The sequence below is a fragment of the Triturus cristatus genome, chromosome 1_2, assembly GCF_964204655.1.
Source record: "Triturus cristatus chromosome 1_2, aTriCri1.1, whole genome shotgun sequence".
Taxonomy (NCBI): Eukaryota; Metazoa; Chordata; class Amphibia; order Caudata; family Salamandridae; genus Triturus; species Triturus cristatus.
This window is the reverse complement of record NC_140580.1, coordinates 859,193,461-859,216,546: the sequence shown is the minus strand read 5'-3', so window position 1 is coordinate 859,216,546 and position 23,086 is coordinate 859,193,461. Positions and strand designations below refer to the sequence as shown.

Sequence of the window (23,086 nt, the reverse complement as noted above, 5' to 3'; positions counted from 1 at the left end):
GCAGGGGGCACATGGTGTGCCCTGTTGTGTGCATGCACCCCCTTTCCTGCTCAGCATGCACTCAACAGTCCATGCCGTGCAGGAAAGGGCTTTGGTGTTCCCATTGCGGTGCCTGTTTCAAAGGCACTGCTGTGGGAACGCCAAAGGACCGACCGCCAGACCAGGCGAAAACTCCTAATCTGGCCAGCAGTCGAGTTTGGCGGTGCTGGAGCGGGGCGGTGGTGTGCCACCCCGCCAAACTATCAGGCCCCAAGTCAGAAAAGATAAAACACGTGTTGACTAGAGAGGACTACATACTAACCAAATAAAAGAAGAATTGGGGCACCTATGAATACAGGATCACTTACTACTGTGGAAAGTGGTGCTCGAGGGTTTTGGACTCCCTATTGGGCATCATTCCTCTTTGGGCAGTGTGTCCTTCCACTCTAGAAGCACCAAGAACTTTCATGTTTGAAAATTATTTTTGGAACTTGACATTGCATGTGTGCACCTGCAATTTCTTAGCCTCATTTTTGATTCAATTTAGAAAGTTTCTCAAGACACTTGTGTGCTTTAATGATGTTAATTAACTGAATAGAAAATATTTCTTCTTGTCCGGCTTTATAACAACGGAATTATATGGCCAAACTGTCAAGGTTATCAGTGCTCCTGTTTTCTTTTCAGTTGACCAGTACATCTACAGTTCTATTAAATTTGTCGACTTCTGGTTTGCTTTTTTCTGTTGGGCCAATTGATTGACAAGCAAATGTCTAGGCCTATTAGCTTTTGGAATGCATCTTTTCCTTGCTTACAGATAATCCAAGCAATGGAAAGCCAACTTCGGTTTACCCGTTTACTCTCTGGTCTGTTACTTGTGAGTTGTATGGCTTTTAGCGTTGTTGAGACTTTACTTCCAAAAACTCTCCAAAGAAAATTTTGTATCCTCTCAGACCTGTAAGTTGTGTGCCTCCTAGACTTGCATCTTGTGCTTCATCTGCTTGCAGTTCTTTTGACTTGGCCACTGTCTGTGAAAGTACTGGCTTTGTTAAATGTATATACTATTTCTTCTGGCTTTCTGAAGTTGTGAACCAGTAAAGTTTAACACATTAAGAGGCATAGAAACCGAGCATAATTTTAAATGTTGCTACTCACAGATTCAGTATCTTGTGATCTTTTCCCAGTTTATGAACTTTTGGCCCCATAGTCACCTGTGATTTTATGTCGTGGTAGGTTTCCATGGCTATTTACAATATCTGCCCTTATTGATTGCTGTCTCTCGTCACAGGTTCCCAGCCTCTGTGAAGATCTTCTCTCCTCCGTGGACCAGCCCTTGAAGATTGCCAGAGATAAAGTGGTGGGGAAGGACTACCTTTTGTGTGATTACAACAGAGATGGTGACTCATACAGGTGATTTCTCCTTCTACCCTCCTCTTCCCCCACACAAGCACCTGCTCTCTATTACGGGCAGTGGCGATGCTCTGTAGAGTTCTGCTTCATCTTGCTTGTCCTATTACTTGTGTTATAGAAGATAAACCGACCTAATGTAATGCTTGGGATCGCCTTGTGCTTCCTGTTCCATATCACAATTCTATCCTGGCCAAAATTCTACCTTCTCTAGTAACTATTAGTCCTCACTATCGAAAGCTGTGCCTTGGCTCAACCCTGTTACATTTGGGGGCATATGTCCCCCATTGTTGAGAGTTAACCAAGCTGGACGGTGCGAGTCATTGAGAAGAACGCAAAGCCTGCTCAAGGGCATGTTCTCTGGGCGGAATAACCGGGATAAATAGTCTTTGTGAAGGATTGCACTTTTATTGGCCTGTGCTGAATACTGACAGGACATTCACAGGCCCTGGGGACTGTCAGTTGCCCATGGGATTCACAGAGAACAGTCCCTAGACCTTTTTGGCTGTGGGGCCTAGCACTATCAATGACCATCAATAAGATAGGCACAGACAAGGTATTGTGGGAGAGTAGCGGAGGATGGAGTCTTGGGCTATTGGGAAAGCGAGAATAATTAAGGCTTTCGGGCTGACTATAGTTTGCCTTGGTCATGCTTTTTTGTTGTTGTCCTCATTCACTTTTGTCATGCTTGCGACAAGTCCCTGTCTTTAAAAGGACTTTCCCTTGCTCTATACTTCTTTTCACGATCTCTCGCTCTGGCTGTAGATGTCCATGGGGGTAGTGATGGCCTGGCAGTGGCCATAGAATGTTTTGGGTTGGGGGTGGGAGTCTGTAGGTAGGCTTAGTGGTGCTTGGCATGGCAATGGGTAGGCTTTTGGAGGGTGTGACTGGAGCTAACCTTTGCTGGAGATGTTCTCTGGGACTGGCCTCGACTGTTGATGTGGCCTTTGGGAGTTGAGGATGTATCCTCTGGGTTTTGGCAGTAGATGTGTTCTGTGGAGCTGTCCCTGGATAGAAACGTGCTCTGTGAGGCTGAGGCTTGCCTAGTATGTAAATGTGCTCTCTGGGGCTTTGGTTGACACAGGGCTGGTTGTAAACCTGCCCTGGAACGGTCTGTCTACATGGACTGTGGTTTGGTTGTAAATATGCTGTGGGAACGTACCTTGCAAGAGAGATGCTGTTGTAGAGTGAGTGATTGCATTGGAAGTTCATATATTTTGTATGAAATGGGCATGACCGTGGACATGCTTCTTGTTGTCCTGCACTCGGTGTAGATTGTCACTCCGCTTCGACCTGCCGGTTGCTCACCTACTGCTCTGAACATATACATTCTGGGGGGAGGGAACTGCATGCAAACTAGACGTGGATATACCACTGGTTATACAACTGTGTATAGCCTACGGGAGTTGCAAACTCGGTTTATGGTTTTTGTGTCCATTACCTAATATCTTTGTTTTGCTTTTCAAGATCCCCTTGGAGCAACAAGTATGATCCACCCCTGGAAGATGGAGCAATGCCCTCTGCTCGCCTGCGCAAACTGGAAGTGGAAGCCAACAATGCCTTTGATCAGTACAGAGACTTGTAAGACTCCCTTCATTTTTGTTTCTGGCTACGTGACTGTGCAGTTTTTATCACTTATGAAAATGCATGAAAAGCTTCTTCTGAATGTCCGAGGTCCCCATACTTGGATACAGTCACAGATTACACAAAACCGAGGCATCGCAGCTGTGGAGGAAGTGTACATAGTCGGGTATCTCACTCTGTTCTTCAAGTCCCTCAAAGGTATTCACATTCATAAACTGCCCCAAAAAAATCATCAAAACTAATCATAACACAATAGATAATCTTTATTTGAGCTTAACCTGAAAGAAAGCATTCAAACGGCAGTCTAGATAATTAAATAGAACCTAATTCAATGAAATCGTTAAAGTTCTGTAAAACAAACAGGAGTCCCCATTTTCAGCAGCAAAGGGGAATTCTCTTCTAAGAAACCTCTCCCTAAACATGCCCGTTGTGTCCACCTTCTGAAACACTGAACTGGTAGATGCCATGGGCACAATTGTTAATAGGTGCAACGTCATCCACTCAAGAATGCGTACCGTATTCATTCACTTAACCTGGCCCAGATGTAGTGTCAAGATTTTTGTTGCCCATTATCTTCAATTTATTTCCCTCTTGCATTTCTCCAGCAGTTACTGTTGTATACTCCCGTTTGTACTTAGTGTACCCTACCAACCCTTTAAACTGCCGGTCATGGTGCGGTGTGTATGTAATTTTTTTTCTCTGAATGAAATTTAAAATAAAGACTTTTTTTTTTCTTTTTGTGTAGCTTAAGGTGGTGTCATATGCACCTTGTGTCATCTGAAAAGAGATTACTGCTTGCTGCTGTTTAAGTATGAATCAGTAAGCTGGATGTTTCTTATGCTGTAGTCTTGATTATTCAAGCAGAATAGCAAATCTTTCCTTTGGATCTTTTCTGTTTATGACCCGTTGTAGACTCGAGAGAGATGTGCCTTTGGTGTGGCTTGATGCCCCTCTCATCTTGCAGCAGTGGTACTAAATCACATAGTATTTTGTACGTGTCTACATTTAAGGTTTACGCCATGCTGTTTTGACAGGCGAGATAAAACCACTTTGAGTGTGCCATTTGAGTCTGATTTTGTATTTTTTGTGAAATATTTGTAATATGCGTTCATTGAAAGGCAATTATAAGAGTTTCTCACATTAGATGGGCAGTATTATATTTACCCGTTTTGGCATTTGCAATGTAGTAATGAAAAGGCGAAAGTGCATCTATCGGTGCACTTGTTCCAAAACGCATGCTTTTATTTAAGCTATTTGTATAGCATAGACATGGCCGCATGGACAATACACTAAACTGTGGAATGGCAACATAAAAAGGCTACCAAAGGGCGAGGAGGGAGATAAGACAAGTTAAATATCAGGGCGCAGTATGAACAGTTGTGCCTACGTATTTCCTGAAGGATTTCAAGTTTGTTTTGAGACTTGCATTATCCAGAATACAATTCTATGGCACGAGCAAGGCTAATTCGTTCTCTTCAAGTTTCTCTTTTATGGGATGTCCATGATTGAAGGATATTTGCTTCTACTGTCCCTTTGACCTTGGGTCAGATGTTTGTTTTTACTCATTTAGTGGAGATGTAATGCTATATCTGTGTTTGCTTTCTATAGTAGTGGGAGGGGGGATGTGGTCAGAAAAACGTGCAATCTTCAGAGGAGAGGTTATATGCCTCGAACAAGGGTTGCTATCTCTTGAGCATAAGCTTTTATTACATTCCTAGGAATCTGTGTACATGGAGGGCTTGATTGAAGCAATGATTTGTATAAAAGCTTGGGCATCAAGTTGTTTGACACATGACCATTTAGGAAACTTCCCTTTTGGTGTAGTGGGAGGCAGTTGAAGATTGTGAGCATTTTTTTTTTTTTAACTACTTTGTATGTTGTCAGTATGTGCTTCGAGAAGCTGTTGTGCAAGCTGGTGGCAGTTGTAGCAGAGCTTGGCAATGTAAGCATTTTTTGTTGGGTGGATTGTGTTTGCTAATCTGAAAGAGCATTCCTGAATCATTTGAGGCTTTGACATGTTTCTTGCAGGACTTCACTAGATGAAGTACTTGTAAGTTTCTCTTCGCAATTGTAAGGCTTCTGGTGTAGAGTACCCTCCAAAAAACAAGCATTGGCATAGCCAATAGGTCTCGCCTTTGGGACCTTATAAGTGTTTGGCCATGCAACAGTTGATGTTGTTGCACCAAGGATATTGTGCTGCATACCTAAATACTTATAAGGTCCGAAAAGCGAGACGTATTGGCTATGCCAATGCTTGTGCTTGTTTTATTTTCGGGGGGATGTGTTGTGGTCTATAGTTTAAAAAAGTATGTTCATGCCTCTTTAACTGTGATGCGGCCTCTTTGATCTGTGCGTACATCGTATGGAATGTTACACAACCTAGGCAACAATGATATCAGTTATTGCTGAGCTGGCCTAGTGGGGGCTGTGCTTTTACATGGTGGGTACATTGAAGAGAACTGAACTTCACTACGTATGTGTTCTCTTAACAAAATACTCGTTTACATTAGGTCTGATATGACCCTAGGTTCTCTCCTCTCTCCAAGTCTCTCTAGAAGCACATTTGGAAAAAATGTGACACCCTTTTGGCAGTTTTATATAACGGGAACTTGCCGAAGGGCACGGGAGCGCTTTACATGAGCAGCAGTTACCTATTTCGTAAGGTGAGAATCATTTTGCCCAGCATCACAAGATGTTGTGCCAACGCCGGGACTCGAGCACAGCTGCGCCCTTCCAAAGTCGACCCCTCTGGCCGTAGCCCACATATTCGCTGTTTCCGCCATTGCAGTTAGTTCTCTCCCTCTCCTCCGCTCCACTCAGGGGCGAAACATTTAAATAAATAAATTATTGTGACAGTGCATCCTCAAAGTAGGCGCGCGCTCGTGCTTGTGTGCGTTCCTGTTGGTATGTGTATATATGTGTGTATATATATGTATATGTGTATATATGTGTGTATATATATATATGTATGTATATATATATGTGTGTATATATATGTGTGTATATATATGTGTGTATATATGTGTGTGTGTGTGTATATATATATATATATATATATATATGTGTATATATATATATGTCCAACATCAAGTTGCCTGCTGTAAGGAAGCCCATCACAGGTACGTTCAATTCTTGCCATAATTTATTTGCTGGAGGACATACAGTGTTCAAACAAACGGCAGTGTCTCACAGAAATGAAATGTCCTGCCCGACGCGTTTCGTGACACCAATCACTTCATCAAGGGCTGCGGGCATTTTGTGAAGGAGGAATCACAGTTTAAATTATTTCTCCCGCCCATGTGGGCGTGGCCACTCCCGTGGCTTGCTGGTCTTTGGAGTTTTCGTCTTTTTACTCACAGTGGAGCGCTGTGGTTCTTACTTCAAATAAAGCGCTGATAAAATCCCAAGTGGGTTGGTAAACACTGGAGATGCCTGTCATGCCTTTACAGTCCTCCCTCGGCCAAACCTGTTCCTCATGCCCCAGCGTAGGTTGACACTGAAGCGGAACTGCACGAGGTGCAGCGGGGCAATCCTCGCGGCTCAGGCGGGGCCGCAAACACATCCAACATCAAGTTGCCTGCTGTAAGGAAGCCCATCACAGGTAAGTTCAATTCTTGCCATCATTTATTTGCTGGAGGACATACAGTGTTCAAACAAACGGCAGTGTCTCACAGAAATGAAATGTCCTGCCCGACGCGTTTCGTGACACCAATCACTTCATCAAGGGCTGCGGGCATTTTGGGAAGGAGGAATCACAGTTTAAATTATTTCTCCCGCCCATGTGGGCGTGGCCACTCCCGTGGCTTGCTGGTCTTTGGAGTTTTCGTCTTTTTACTCACAGTGGAGCGCTGTGGTTCTTACTTCAAATAAAGCGCTGATAAAATCCCAAGTGGGTTGGTAAACACTGGAGATGCCTGTCATGCCTTTACAGTCCTCCCTCGGCCAAACCTGTTCCTCATGCCCCAGCGTAGGTTGACACTGAAGCGGAACTGCACGAGGTGCAGCGGGGCAATCCTCGCGGCTCAGGCGGGGCCGCAAACACATAGCTGGGGGCGAAGCAGGTGCCCATTGCCGTGCCACTGATCTGGTGATATAGATCATTCTTGAAAAGGAAGTAGTTGTTTTTCAAACATACCGAGGTCATTTTGATTAGCATTTGGGTGTGGGCCCAGAGGGTTATTGGACGCACACTTAAAAAATGTTTGATGGCCCTCAGTCCATCTTCATGTCTGATACTGGTATACAATGTGGTCACATCAATAGTGACCAATAGCAGGTCATCTTCCCAGGGTATATCATATATCCTTTTTAAGAAATTGCCTGTGTCCTACATTATCGAACTAAACACCAAAACACCTATGGGTTTAAATATGGAAGAGGACCTGCTAACTCACTTGTAAAGTCAGGCATAACCTTTGCATCAAATTTGTGATGAAACTTGTTAACCAAAGATGCAAGATATGCATGCTACACCTCTCTCAATTTCTAGTTTTAACTATTTCTCTTTTGGTTTTTATTTTTTGTCTATCTTTATTAAGCTTTTTCTTAAGGCATGAGAAGCTATCAATTGGAAGTTGGTTTGAAGGATTTATACACTACAGGTGTTTATGCGATTATTGAGTTCAAGCTGATTGTGTTTTTTTAAACGTAACAACCTTTTGTCACTTTAATTAGAATCATACTCGCAAAGATCATTAGAAATGAGTGTATGCCCACTTGGGCACAATTAGACTGAACAACATAATTTAATTCTGTTTATTAAATATTATCTAAGAAACTGCTTGAAATAATGAGGAACTTATACCCACTTGGGTTGTATTCTATATTCAAGCACAGGTTACATCTATACGTATGAAACCTTAAATGTTAACGGGAATATATCCGGCAAGGACAAAATTGTTTGCATAAAGTTTTATTGTGAACGGAATGTACATGATAAAAAGGCAAACCCGCTAAGACAAGTATACTTATGCTTGTCCTAGGTTAAACATTTCAGGAATGATCGATGTTGATTTGCCGAGTCAGATGCCAAATTTTACATAGTTTTATTGAATAATGAAAAATGCAATTATATAAACTTTCTTTATGTTTAAATTTGCTAATTGGTAATTAGCACTGCACTAGAAAGGCAGATATTGTGACATTTGTTTACGTACCGATGTATGAATTGAACGGCGAGAACAATAGTTGTCTATTATTGAGAACTACGAGTCTGTCTTCCAACACACTGCAATTGTAGTCCTATCATGTGACTAGTGACTCATGCATCATATTTAAAATGTCTGATTTCAAAAATGGTTGAACTATTGGTGAACAAGCCTGCTTGGCAGGCGAAACGCGTCGTCCTAAGCTGTTCCAATAAATTTTTGGTCAGAACACTGCGTCGTCAATCTTTGTCGGATCGAGAAAGAGAGAGACAATATATATATATATATATATATATATATATATATATGTGTGTATATAATTTTAACGTTTTGCTCATCATACAGCAAATGCTATAATCTAATTCGTACAGTTTACACTTCAAGCAGAGTATTTAACAGTATGGTCTCAAGATTGTTGTTCAATTTGTGTGGATACATCATGCAAGGAAGAGACATTGTTACCCATGTGTGGAACACAAAAGTGTTCCCTTCCGCAGCCACCTTGCAGTCTCAGTCGCTTTAATAGGTGCGCAGATTGCCCCATATTTTCTCCCATTTCTCCAGGCAACCCTTCTCAGACTGTGTACCCTGGCCATTATTTGCACCACTCCTGCCCAATAGTGCTGGATGATCAGGCGGTCCTAAAGTATGTTGAAGAAAGTGCTCCCTGACCAGAGCCCCTCGAACAGAGCATAGTCTCACCCCTTCCCATCCTGTGTAAGTGCATATTAGAGTAGTACTATCTATGTAGGATGGGCAATTGCACCAGTCGAAAGTGGGCCCGTATCGCCACCACCCTTTGGCTCTGCAACACCTACTCCCAGTCATCGTCATACGTTGTCCTGGATTTCCTTTCCCAGGCTCCATGTAAAGATCTCGGGGTGTCTGATGAGGAGTTCATAAACTTTTTTTATATCCGGGAGATAGCCTTGGCCGTCAGCAGGTCCAGAAGGAGACGATCCTCCAACGGCACCGCCTCAGGCAGTTGCTGTCTGTCCACAATGTGGTGTCTGAGGGTGTGTCTGATCTGTATAGATCAAAATTACTCGGTCGCCATCATCTCATACTGGAGTTCCCTCCAAGATTGTTCACATATTCTTGTGGTCCCTTTGCTTTTGTTGAGTTCATTAGAGTACCACGGGGCAGATGTCTTTTTAAAAATGAATCTAAGGAGGAGAGGGATCAAGTTGTTAACGCTGTTATTAGTGAGCTTATTATATTAATCTGTAAATTATTCAGTGGATTGAGGGAAAGTTCACGACGAGATTTTATCATTGAATTTGACATCTAGTTCCAGGATAAAGAGATATTTGACTGGTCTCTGTATAGGTTGTTATTGCCTATAAAGGCAGAGTGAGTTAGTAGAACATGGTGATCTTGATCTGACCAGTAATCAGATTTTCAAGATTGAGGAGTGAGTTGGGGTGGGGGGGGGGGGGACGACAATTATTAAAGTACCGAAAATGCCTAAACGTATAAAAAGAGGATGGTGGCCCACTCCTTAAAACTTACGGCATGGTCAACTGCTTTACTCTAGAGTGTCTTAAGCCTTGATGTGGCTGCTTTGGAGGGAGTTTACTATTTCCGATGTATGAATATTGTGGCCCTCTAATAATGCAGCTTCCTGGTTCGCCGAGAGTGCAAACTCTTTTGCCAGGTTCATGGATTTGTTGAGACCTAGGCACGGGGGAATGGTGATCAAAACGTGGGAGGCACTCAACATTTTTATAACTTCATTAAAGCTGGGTACATTGGCATGTTCTGGTGACGACGTGATTGATCATTCACAGTAGTAGGTGAAAGATCTGTTGAAGCAAGCGCCCTGGGTGTGCGCTTCTCTGCAGCCATAGAGTCTGCACCTGTGGCACAGATTCTGTCCAGATCCCTTTGTTTTTGGGTAGCAGTGCTAGGGAAACAAGGTTATGTTCCAAGGAAGCTATACGTAATTAGAAACAGATGGGGTGATTTCATAATGATGTCATCAACACCAAGCTCATCTGTAAGCTATTTATACTTTGAGCTTTTATTGCTGAAAGCATCTCTGGTCTTAACTTTGTTCTAAGGTTCGTTGTTAATTCCAGTACTATGTAACAAACAGCGAGTGCAGTCCAATAGCGCTTCGGAGTTACATCAGTTACAGTGGTCCTCAAAATGAGTTGGGTCTGTCTTCACTGGTTTGAGATAAGACAGTTTTTTTGAACTACTTAAGTAGTGCAGTGTACACAACAACTATCACTTGTATGAATTCATGCTACACCAGGATTCACCACAAAAGTATCCTGAAGAATTAGAACTTATTGCTATTTGTTTTGTACAATCTAGAATATTTCCATTTATTTATGTACATATCGCTCATCTGTAGTTATGGTTGCTACCTCATTTAATCCGGAATCCAATTTCAACGTTAACTGCTGCCTCGCTCCTCTGTGTAGTGCTTGTTTTGTTGGGTCGGAGAAGACCAGATCAGTTCAAGTTGATCCAGCATCATCCTCCAATGTAAACAGGATGCCTGTTTTTAAATCTGAGCAGGGAGCCAGGCAGCTGAAAGTAGCCCCTCCTCTCCGTGTCCTCCAGCATTTTGTGGGGCATGGAGGACCAGCAATTGGACACACCTACCCAGGTGCCATCTCAATAAATTCAAACATTGCACCAAGTTAGCTCATACCTGCCTTTAAATGATGCACTGCTTACCACAACCATCAACAACCTTACCTACCCTTTGTCAATATGGAAAGAAAATATACCCCAACACACCCACCCTCACCACAGGCTCTTTGAGATTTCATTTTCACTTTTCATCAGTGATGATGGGTATGAGTTAAGGTTGACTGAGGAGGACTTGACGGGAGTGGTGGTTAAGGGTTTGCTATTAGTACCACCCCTGCCTTCACTGGTTAGTTGTGAAAATGAGAAATGAACAAGAATCTGAATAAGAATGTGGATGTCTTGTGATTGTAGCCGTAAATGATAATACAATATTTAATATGGTATTTTATGTCTAAACATGAGAGTTTACAGTGGGATTAAACGCGGATAGAAGACTGGGTTAGGCAACATTTAGATCTTGCCGTAGTTTCTGTATTTCAGGTATTTTTCGTTTTTGTTCTTGAACCAGTATCTCTCCCCATGAGAGAGAGTGAATATATATCTATATCTATCTCTATCTAGATAGATATCTCTATCTAGATAGATATCTAGATCTAGATAGATATCTAGATCTAGATAGATATCTAGATCTAGATATAGATATCTAGATCTAGATATAGATATCTAGAGCTAGATATAGATATCTAGAGCTAGATATAGATATCTAGAGCTAGATATAGATATCTAGAGCTAGATATAGATATCTAGAGCTAGATATAGATATCTAGAGCTAGATATAGATATCTAGAGCTAGATATAGATATCTAGAGCTAGATATAGATATCTAGAGCTAGATTTAGATATCTAGAGCTAGATATAGATATCTAGATCTAATATCCATCCCATGTATGGATCCTGTCTAGCCATCTAGTTGTACTGTAATCCAGGATGAAATGTAAATGCAGCAGATTATAATGCATAGAAAACTTTAGGCGCTTATAGCCATTTATTGCTCTGGTGGGCAGAATAAATATTGCAATCCTTGTTACTATTGGGATATAGATGTATCCATTTTTCTACTTACTACGGTGTGTAGTTGGGGGTGGGATCTCTGTAGTCTGAAGGACATTTTTGCTGAGGAGGAGCATCTGACTGAAGTTGTAAACAGTTTTACTTTTGTGGCCTCAAACCTTCATCTGGGTAGATAAGGCGTATGGAAGAAAGTTCCCCTCTATGTTAAAGAGGTGTACTGTCGAAAGCAATTAGTAGCTGCTAAAAAAAATAATCTTAACTAAACAAACTACCCTGATGCTGGTTAACAGTCGTAATGCAGTGAAAGAAGAGAACCAAACCTTTCTAGCATGACTAGCAACAAGTTGTAGTCGTGATATGGAGAAGAAAAGGCTAGTATGGATGACTTTGAAAGGCTAAATCACTGTAGTTTTGTGGAGTGGTTACAAAGAATAGTGATGGTGCGTGCCAGAAGATGAAGCTGCAGTCAAATATGGTTTAAAGTCTATGTACGTAGTAAAGTCTCAAAATAGAGATGAGATAATGGACTGGAAGAATGGGGTGTGAGGCAGGCCATGGACTCAACTTGCTGATTTCCCCGTCAACCACTGCTGCCACCGCCACACTGTTAATCCCACCACACATTACACTGTGCTGTAGAAACCAGACTACAAGCTGTGATAAATTTGTAGGGCACGACTGGTCTTCGGACTTTATAGGTCAGGAGGTAGTCATGGCCTAAAGCACGTTACTACACTGAATGCTTCAGGACTGTTGTGACCAATGCACAGTTTGCTGTGCAGAGCTGCGATGCACTAATGGTTTATTGGCTCCTGTTGTAAAGAACTCTGATGCAGAATTGCAAAGTTGACTGGTGCCTAGCATTCTGATTGATTCGAAGGACTGTGACTGCTGGGCAGACCTGTAATAAATGGAGTGTCTTTGCGTTGATGTAATTTTTCTCTTCCAGACTACGAAATAGTCATTTCTGTGCAGAGCCATGATATAGCATATGCGATAGAGAATATATTGATAGTCTGTTTTTTTTTATAGCTCTAAAGCAATACGAGTTTACAAAAACTTTTGTACATCCCCTTGCAGTAGACAGCTAAACGGGGACATAAGCACTGAGGTACAATTCATTGTTGTTTATATGTGGCTGAATGATAGGGGGAGGTAGGTTTCTATCGTAAAGTGTGGTAGTGTTCTCTGAAAAGGTGTCTTCTGTTCCTTTCTTCTCTGCTAGGCAGCTTTAATTTTGAGGGGTATGTTGATCCAGAACCTGGGTATATAGATTGGGAAAATGGGCAGTCTGCTCTTTATTTTTATCCCTCCAAATTTATGGTTCCAATCTGGCAATGTTGCTTGCTTCTTATAGAGCGCTGTTGGCCTGAGTAGTCTTTCTCTTGAACATTTCCTTTCTATGTTTGTCTCTGCTCCATTAACAAACCGTTTGTAGCAAAACTCTACAGCAACTAACTATTAATCGGCATTTAAACATGACAAAGTGGATTTGTTCAGCCTTGAGCAGTCAGCCCTTAACTTAGCAGAGCAGGAGGGTTACTGTCTGCCTGGCGGTACTGCTGACGCCTGAAGCAATGACTCACTGTAAATGTATGCTAGTATGGTGGCTGGGAAAGACTGTGGAGTTCCATAGTATGAAGCAGTGACTGCTGTCAGCCTGCCTGAACATGCTATTTACCAGGTGTTGCTAGAGCAGCTGATGTACACGAGCTATCACCTCATTTGATTGGTATGCAAGATGGGGCAGGGGCTGCACCTGCACAGCCTAGATGGAATGCCTGCCTGCGGGCTGAATGTGCCCCCCCCCCCCATCGAGCAGTGAAATAGATGTGCTCCGCAGACCAATACTGCACACCTTGCACTACACTGGTAGAGATGTGCAGGCTCGCTGTGTGTCCATGTTGGAGCTGCCCATCCCCCTCCCCCCCCGCCCCCTCCCCCTCCAGCCTCAGGCCAGCAGAAGCTTTCCACACTCCGTGTCAGCACCTACAATGTTTCACAGCCAGTGGCCCAACATTAGAGTTTTGCCCCATCGATCTGTGGGCCATGTGGACTGTTCACCGCCCTCCTCTGAGCCGACCAGGAGGTGTGCGCAGATGACCTTTGAGTAATATGCACTGCTGCGCACATCTGTCTGAGCAGTGGAGCAAACCTTATGCTGCTGATCCAGGCTTGCAGTTTGCACATCCAGTTTGGTAGACATGTGAAGTTATCTCTGCACACCTGGTGTTTTGAATTGAGGGGCTTAGTAGGGTTTTCATTTCACAGAGCTGAGCACACCCCAGTTGCAGGGTGGGCTGTGCAGGGGTTGGTGACACCAAACATCTTCCTGGGTGAATTGGGCACTCTGGGCCATGTGAGAAATGTGTAGATTTGGCCTCCGTTTGTGGATGTTTTTTTTTTAGCCCAAACAGTGAACCCATGAACAAACTCCAGTACTATATCTTGTTGCAAGTGAGAAATGTCAAACCTTTTGAGAACATAGATTCTGAGAATGTTTGCCAGACTTATAGGAGTCCTATTTGTCAAGCCTTATATATTTTTCTCTCGCTCCATTCCCAGTATTTTGTTTCAGCACATTTTGAATTAGAATCGTTTTGGACAGTGAAATAGTTTTTAATTGTTGCAATTTTCATGAGTTTATGTACTGAATTTTCATGAGTTTATGTACTGGTCACATGCTTCTCTAAAAAAAAAAAAAAAAAAAACGTTAACATCTGGTCCCAGGCTTCCAAAGAAAGACCAGCAGTTTGGTGACTTCAGGTTAACTGGTGCCTTTAACCATAATTGAGCAGTCATCGTTTTAAACCTTGTTCGGACCAATTCAAATCTGACTTGGTTCTGGTATTTTTGATTCCAAAATGTCCCTTGAGCCTAGAATCTGTGGGATATGCTGAAACTCTCCCCGAACAAACTCTGCTGCCTCATTGCATATTGGTTCTGAAGGGGAGAAGTTTTGGACTTTTGCTGACTACTCACAACTGTCCTGTTGAGTGCGGTTTTTGCTCCCTGTGCCCGCACTGCTAGCAGAGCACGAAACTGACACCAGTGGCAAAAAATGATGTAATCTCAAGCGGTTTGAACCAGTGTTTGAAGCACCTAATAGCCAACGATGGCAGCAGCGTAACGGGCCGGGTTCCGTGCCTAGTATGTTTTGGAAGAGATTTTTATTTTTTATTTTCAGATCCTTAATTACAAGAAGTAGAGTGAAATGGGGAAGCAGATCAGAACATCTTTATCACTAAATAGATCACTAGATGTGGTTGAATGTTTCAGTCGTTTTTCGAAAGCGGCTCACAGTCCTTGATATGGCCATCTTTGAGGTCCACTAGCACTGGATATAGTTAGAAGTTCCTCAGGGATCCTCCTCTCTCCTTTCCTGCTTACCAAACTGTCTGAAACCGCCAACTCGGTTGAGCAGAGCCTTTGGGTGCTCTACTGTTTCTTGCACTAAATAGCCTGTAGCGGTTTGCTTGTTAGGTTGAGAAGACCCTACATTACGCTTGAACTGCTTATGTGCCTTTTAACAGTGGATGATTCGCAAATGGTTTGAAGTTGAGTGGCAACAAAACTGAGCTTGCAATTAATCAGCAAGAATAAACAGCGGTGGCAAGAATGTATATTTCTTACGTCTTTAGGATCTCCGCTGTTTGTATGTTTAGGCCACTTGAAATTCCTCTACTAGATGGATTTCATTTATTATTTAAGGATTTATGGCACAGATCATAGTAAACTCTTTGTGCTTTCAGGCCCTTTTGTCTGCTAGTGAAAATTATTCCTGTCTTGCTGAGGTTGTCTCGTGCCCTGGTCATTTCACACAAACGCTTTTGAAGGTTGGTATTGTAATAGCGTATACCTGGACCTGCCAAAAGTTATCTTAGACCCCACCTTGTTCAGAACTTTGGTGATGGGCCCGAGGAAGTACGAATAGATTTCAAGCAAGTTAGAGGCTATATTGGCTACTGATCAAAAAGCAGATGCAGTTCAAAGAGCTTGTCAGTACTACCGAAAATACTATGATGATAGTGGTGGCAAATATTGATTTGAGGAAATATTTGCAATGCTTTGTAAACCTCTGTACTGACACTGCTCTTTTATTGCATTGTCTCCATGCCAGACATGTTCGAACCAGGGGTAGTTTTTAGGCCTTTAGTACCTGAATTAGGGAATGATTTACCAAAATTCAGAATCGCCAGGAATTTAGGAAAGAAATCAGAACTTTTCTTGTTCTGCAAACTAATTTTTGTGTTTTTCATATCTTATTCTTCTATGTTTCAGCAGTTCTAATGTTTATCGCCAAGACGCCCTTTGGATGGCATATGTGCTCCACAAATGAATAAATGCGAAACATATTCAGTGTACCATGGTATTGCACTTCTTATTGGTGCAAAATGTATCAACTTTGGAAGGATCAAAGCCGAGTCAGGCCTGTGGGGCCAAACCTTTGACCTGCTTGGTACACCACTCTCTAAGGAGTATGAAACTATTTAACTGTGCAGCTGTAGAGGAATAAGAAAGAAAGTGGCTTGCAGGAGCAGAATAGTCCTTCTCCAGACAGAACTGAATTCCACTACCATCGTCTGTAGAACATGTTTAAAGAGGGTCTGTAGTTGGATGAATGACAACTCTGAGAGTTAACACTGATAAGATTGAGATCATTGTTTTGGCAAGCCCTCTTTCACGTCCTCCAACTGGTGTCCTGTTTCTCTTGGTACCCCTCCCTTACCATCTTCTAGAGTTCGGAATCCTGAGGTAGGTTTTAATGAAAAACGTATGTTTGAAGCACATATTGATGAGCTTACTTGAACCTGCTTTTTTATGATCCTAGTAATTAGGAACATAATTCCGCTGCTGTCATGCTCTTCCATGAAAACTTTGGTCCCAGCCCTCCTCTCCAGGCGAATCTGCTGTAATTCACTTTTTATATTTCCCGCTAGTTATCCTCTCCACAAATTGCAACTCATTCAGACCAGTGTGTCTGTTCACCTTTCTGTTTGTTGGCTCCCTTTGCGTAAGCGCTGCCTTCTTAAGGCCATATGCTTTTGTCACAAAGCCCTACGTAGTTTGCCTTTTGACAGCTATAAGGCTTTTGTTTCTCATTATACCCCCTAAAAGATCCCTTCCTTCCAGCACTTTACATGTGAGCATTCCTAAATTCAAGAAAGCTCACATTAGCAGTAAGTAGTTCCTTTATTGTGGTTACTTCTCAAACATGGAATGATTTTCATCTGGCTTTTCGTGCTGAAAAGTGGCTTCTCACATTTCGCAACCTACTAAAAACTCACTTGTTCTCCCTGTAGGATTTGTTTGCAGGCAAACTTCTCTCTTTAGCACTAGGGCATCCTTTGTCGGGTATTTGTTTGCTTTATAAATCAATCTGTCAGTAGTAACTGGCCATTTTACATCTTGACGATCTTAAGGTACTTTAGCTCACTGCTGTACTTAAACCTTCCCCCGGCATGATTCTTTATAATCCATCCTGCTTCGTAAAAGGTATCCTTGATGATTACTCATGAACCACAGTGTCTGGAGGCTGACCCCCTCCTAGCTATAGGGCTCAGACACAAGGTATTTGTGATCCGTACTGTTCTTGTCCTGGGTCATTGTGGGCTGGTTATACTTCAAAGTGCTATTTTGGTGTGCTGATGCCACTTCCGTTGTAATCCCAAAGGTTTCCTTCCTGTCCTTCCTACCGGGTCTGCTTTAGGTGGAGAGTTGCTCAGCCACTAAAGATTTTACTTTGCTTAATGTGGCAGTGTACCAGAATAGTAAATTAAGTCCTGCTGGAAAATGACCACAGATCTTATTTTCTCATAGCATATTCGCACACCCCAACACATTTCTTGCCACTGTGATATATTTGAACAGTAAATGAAAATTACTTTTAAGACCAAATTCAATTGGTGAGTCTGTAGCTTTTTGCGTCACCTGACTTGCTGTGTTTCCATAGCCGCAAGTAACATTTGCTGTTACTCAGACATGTATCCATCCCACAGGCCCAGCTGTGTTAGTGCATGTTCTTCTACGAACTAGACCTCAATACAGTAAAAGCCCTCTAGCTCTGCATAGGGGAGGATAGCAGAACTTTTAGCCATCTCCCTTCTAGGTAGGCTACAACCTTGCAATTATTCATTGGTCCAGTTTTTGTGTTGACCACCCTTCAAAGCACACTGCAGGCACTATGTTGGACCACTTTTTGAGCGTATGATACTTCTTTGTGCATTTCAAACCTGTTAATGTAACAGTAGAATTAACCCTAAATTCTTCCCTTTGACCCCACCAGACAGGAGTCAAATAGAATGGAGCGGTTTGGGAAACAAATGTTTTCCTTTGCTAGCCTCATCCTTGGTCAGTCAGTGCCAGCTGCTGGCTGGGTATTCAGACCAGTTCATCGAAGACCAATCAGGATGTGGCCAAGTACATCATCCGCTCAGGGCTAAACCGAGTGACTGCGTGGGTAGAGAGATTGGCACTAGTGTGTTGCCACAGCGCCACGCTTGGATAAGATTCACTAGCTTTTCAGGTCAGGTTCACCATGGATATGTCTTTCGATGCGACTCTCCTCTTTGGCAAGAAGGTCGACTCTGCTCTTGAGCACTTTAAGGAAAGCCGAGCAACTACCCGCTCCCTCGACTTTTCAACAACTGCAAGGTAGTAGCCACAACAATCTCGCCCCCCTTTGTTGAAAGGTGACAGCTCTACCAATGTATCAAAGTCAAGGTCCACTACCCCAACAACCGGTATCCCATTACCTTCGGGGTAGAAGATCTAGCAGGCAATGGTCAGGCACTTCGCGATCGCCAGCTCGCCGCTTTAGTTTATTCTTCAGAAACAGACAGGTGTCTCTAGCAGATGGTACAAATGGGCAAAGCACTTCAATTCATCTCCATACTGCTGGCTATTCCAGTTACCAAAGAGTGGCTTTTGGAGGACCATTTGTCCATTTTGCTGCATGAAGTACAGGCTCTTTTGGAGATAGGAGCCATAGAGAAGGTCCTCCAACCTATTCCAATCCTTTTACCCCTCAACTTCTTCCAGCGAAAGGACAAATTCAAGATACTCACATGGGCCCATGTTGGCAACATGCATTTTCAGTTTGCTGTGCTCCTTTTGGCCTCACCAGTGCCCCTCGGGTGTTCACAAAGATGATGGCGGTGGTTGCAGCGAATCTTCGGCTGTTGAGGTAGCAGTCAACCCCTCTTCCCACCTAGACAACTTGCTGTTAAAGATGGATTCGCCACAGTTAGTCGTATGCCACCTCTAGACGCCGTCCGACTTCCTTGCTTTGTTTGGGATAACACACTGTGCTGAAGACACCTGGCTCCTTGATACAGGATCTCTTTTGTCGGAGTCTTCCTGGATGTGTTGTATATTCACTCCGTAATGAGTCCCTTACATTCAGGCCGTGATCCTAATGTTTGAGCTTCAGTCCTGGTTCTCAAGAGAATTACTCGGACTTCTTGGACTGTTGTACTCCCTTATCCTCCTTGTCGATCATGCCAGATGGCATATGTGGGTTCTGCACACTGAAGTGTTAGTGGAATCTGCACCGAGGAAACCTGTTGTGATGCTGTCCTGTGGGAGACTGCACAAAAACTTGAAATGGTGGCTGCTCGACCACAATTGGACAAGCAGCAGACCCCTCCCTCTGCCCCATCCAGATCGGACTGTGGTGTCCGATGTTGCCCTGCAGGGTTGGGGTCATCTGGGAGAGTTGGAGACCAAAGGACTGTGGTCTCCAGGAGAGAGCAGCCTTCACATCATGGGGAGGCTGGTACTGGTCCTTATGGATCACTCTACAGCCATGTGGTATTGCAGCAAATCGGGAAAAGTGGGGTCCTGCATTCTGTGCCAAGAGGCCGCCTTCCTCTGGACTTGGCTGAATCGTCGGGGCATTTCCCTGATCATGCACCACCTGGAAGGATATTTTAATGCCAGGGTAGATTACCTCTGCTGACGACACCTAGCAGATCACAAACGGCAATTGCATCTGGAGGTGAAATGTTCTAACAATGGGTAGAGCCCTGGTGCGATCTCTTTGCCACCGGTGAGTATGAACAGTGTGAACACTTGCGTGTTGGAGTTCCCAAGAAGTGGTACCCGGTAGCTTCTGGGCATGAGCGTCTTTCCTTCACTCCAGCTACCTCTTTGAGAGGACTTTGTCACAGGTGCAGGGCAGGATCTATTGCACCCGGGTCTGTGCAAACTACACTTCCATTAGTGGTTTTCGCTGCAGTTAACTTCATTCAATGATTCACCTCGAGTGGTGGATGTCGTCCTGGTGGCCAGGTGTTCTTCTACTAAATTGATTTGCACCAACATCTGGGGCAAGTTTGTGTCTATGTACTGCATGCGTGACTACAACACATCTGAGAGCTTGGCTTGCAGCGGTTGTTTTTTCTATCAGTGTCCCAACAAGGACTTGCAGTGGTCACTGTTAAATGTAACTTGTCAGTCTTGTTGCATTTACTTAACCAACCATTCTCTTTTAATAACCTATTGTATTGCTATCCTCAAAGGTTTGATCCAAATGTTTCCACTGAAATCGTTATTAATACCACAGGGGACCTTATCCTGGTCCTTACTTTTCTTATGCGTGCTCCCTTTGAGCTGTTACACCTCTGTCCCCTATGCCTGCTGGCTCTGAAGGGTGGTTTTCCTCATTGCGATAACATTAGCTTGTTGCATGAATGAACTTCATGCTTTCAGTTCAGCTGCCTTATACCACCTTCTTTCCGGACAAGCTAGTGTTGAGGACAAGAGAAGCTTTTCTCCCAAAAGTTGTGGCCTCCAATTTCTGTTAAAACGTAACAAATCTTTCACCTGCCTATTTCCATTCTAAACGTATGCTCATCACATATGGATGAAAACAACATCAAAAATAGGGAAACATGATTAAAATTATGATTAACAATGTGCAAAACTCACAATGAAAATGTACATATGAATCAAATAACACAAACATGTTCAATCTGTTATCTCAATTAGTATGATTCCAATAATTCGTATCTGGTTGGCCATATCTGACTTGTATCACATAATCGAAAAGTCCATCAAACTGTAATAGCTTGTGATTGGTTGATAGGCATGTGCGGATTGGAAACGGTATAAGGTACAAACTAATAATAGAATTGGAGTTTGCGTGCAAGCTGAGTAAAGGCGAACAACATTTTGCTTGCATGGTTTGCATTTAGATAGTGGAACTTGGTAAATCGTGGAACTAAATTAACATCGCTCGCATTTCTCGATTGGCGTCGACATAAATAGCGTAAGGAATAAAGGAAATAATACGTAACGGAAGCTTGATCGTAGCGGGTTCCGATTGGTCAAGATTCATGTGCGGACCAGAGAGGGAGCACAAACGGATAGAATTAATGGACTCAGTGAAACGTTTTGTTTCTTTAGTAATGACACATTGTGATTGGTTGATTTCAGTGGCGGACCGGTATGGGGACTGGTTTTCAAACAGACTGGTTCGGAAGAAGACTAATTTGATTGGTTGTCTTTACTAATGGAGTGTGAAATTGGATTGGTAGTTAGTAGTTTAAAAGACGATGTTTCGTTGGAGCAGATTCATGGCGGCACAATTTCGGTGATGAGCAGGCAGCGGAGATGGAGACTACGTTATTCGAATGGTGAGGAAACCCTGACGGAGTGAATGATTTAAGTGCGATTGTTTGTAGGTTGGAGGGAGGCGATAATGGAATATTAATTTTTTTGTTACATTATAGGATTATATATCCACGTGAACAATATATGGTTTGAGAAGAATTGGGCAGATTTTTAAGAAAGCGAGGGAATTCAGGAGACCGTGGTGATTGGAGATAATAGTCAAAGAATTTGTTTTGGTAGGTTGTTTTAGACCTAGATGTGATTCGTGGTGATGATGCGCTTAAGATTAAAAGAATATTAATTAGATGTCGTGTTTTTATAAATGGGTAAAATGAAGTACTAGTGAAAAGGACGTTCTGGGATTAAGAAACTGAGCTGCTCATCCAGCCACTAATAGCAAGGTTTTACGCATTAATTAGGCAGATTAAATATTAAATGTAACCAGTTATTTTGGGGGATTAGCTGATAACAAGTGTTTGGAACCAGAACTTCAATAATTAAGGCAATGATATAGTTGACCTTTTGTAGGACCTTCAAAATTAATGCCGCCATCTAACTCAGTTGGAAGGATAAATATGAGAAATCATAAAAAATTAAATGGTATGTAAAATGTGTGGCTCAAGTATTTTTAGGCGGTTACAACTTGCGGAGTTAGCAGTGAACATAGTTGTAACTTGTCTCAAGCGATTTGAAAGCAAATAACGTTTCTCGTTGAAGATTTGGATACAATTGAAGTTTAGTTGTGGATTTAAGTTGATAAGAATTCATATATTATGGTTATATAGCGATAATGTTAACCACGATTATGTGATATGTCAGATGGAATGGCCAACCAGATACGAATTATTGGAATCGTACTAATTGAGATAACAGATTGAACATGTTTGTGTTATTTGATTCTTATGTACATTTTCATTGTGAGTTTTGCACGTTGTTAATCATAATTTTAATCCTGTTTCCCTGAAAGATTTGTTAAGTTTTAACAGAAATTGGAATGTGTGAATACCTTAAACAGCATGAAGAAACTGATTTGTGTATATACTTATTTCTTTTTCGCAGCCCTGATGAAGTCCTGGGTTATAGGACGAAACGCGTAGGCTGCACCTGTGATTATTAAGAACTTAATATTCAAAAGTTCAAAGAACTTTGAACATGAAGAACTTTATAAAGAATTTTGAACTTGGAATATAAAGATGTGGTGATCTGACTTGCAAGAATAAGCAGATGACCTCTGGAAAATAAATCATGTTTGATAAATATCAATAGAGCTTCGGATATTTTTGATCAATGGACTTGAATTGATAATTTATCATTGAAATTTATTGGTGATTGATGCACTCCTAATTGTATATGTTGAATTAGGGTGGCTGTTCGAGCGGTTAACCACAGAGTAGAGCGCAGATAAAGTGTTGGATTTTCATTTAATATTGGTGGTTAGTGCGCAAAAGGATCTATCCTTAACCGCGCCTCTTGTTCTGAATATAGTCACATAATTACAGTCTAATCAATGCAACATAAATACACCACATAATCCCACTCAGTGCCACATAATTACACGCCACATAATTACACTCTACTCAATGCAACATAAATACACTCCTCATAATACCACTCAGTGCCACGTAATTACACTCTACTCAATGCAACATAAGTACACTCTACTCAATGCAACATAAGTACACGCCACATACCACTCAGTGTGACATAGTTACACGCCACATAATTACACTGTACTCAAT

General features: G+C 42.4%; 1 protein-coding gene across 3 annotated transcripts in view; it reads left to right on the top strand.

The window, feature by feature from the left end:
- Positions 1-23,086, top strand: part of CAPZB (capping actin protein of muscle Z-line subunit beta) — a 246,204-nt gene that overhangs the window by 143,954 nt on the left and 79,164 nt on the right. For all 3 annotated transcript variants that reach the window (XM_085609081.1, XM_085609079.1, XM_085609085.1), the window contains exons 3-4: positions 1,265-1,386; positions 2,851-2,964. In XM_085609081.1, the coding sequence (XP_085465207.1) occupies positions 1,265-1,386; positions 2,851-2,964 (236 nt within the window). The remainder of the gene's footprint in view (positions 1-1,264; positions 1,387-2,850; positions 2,965-23,086) is intronic.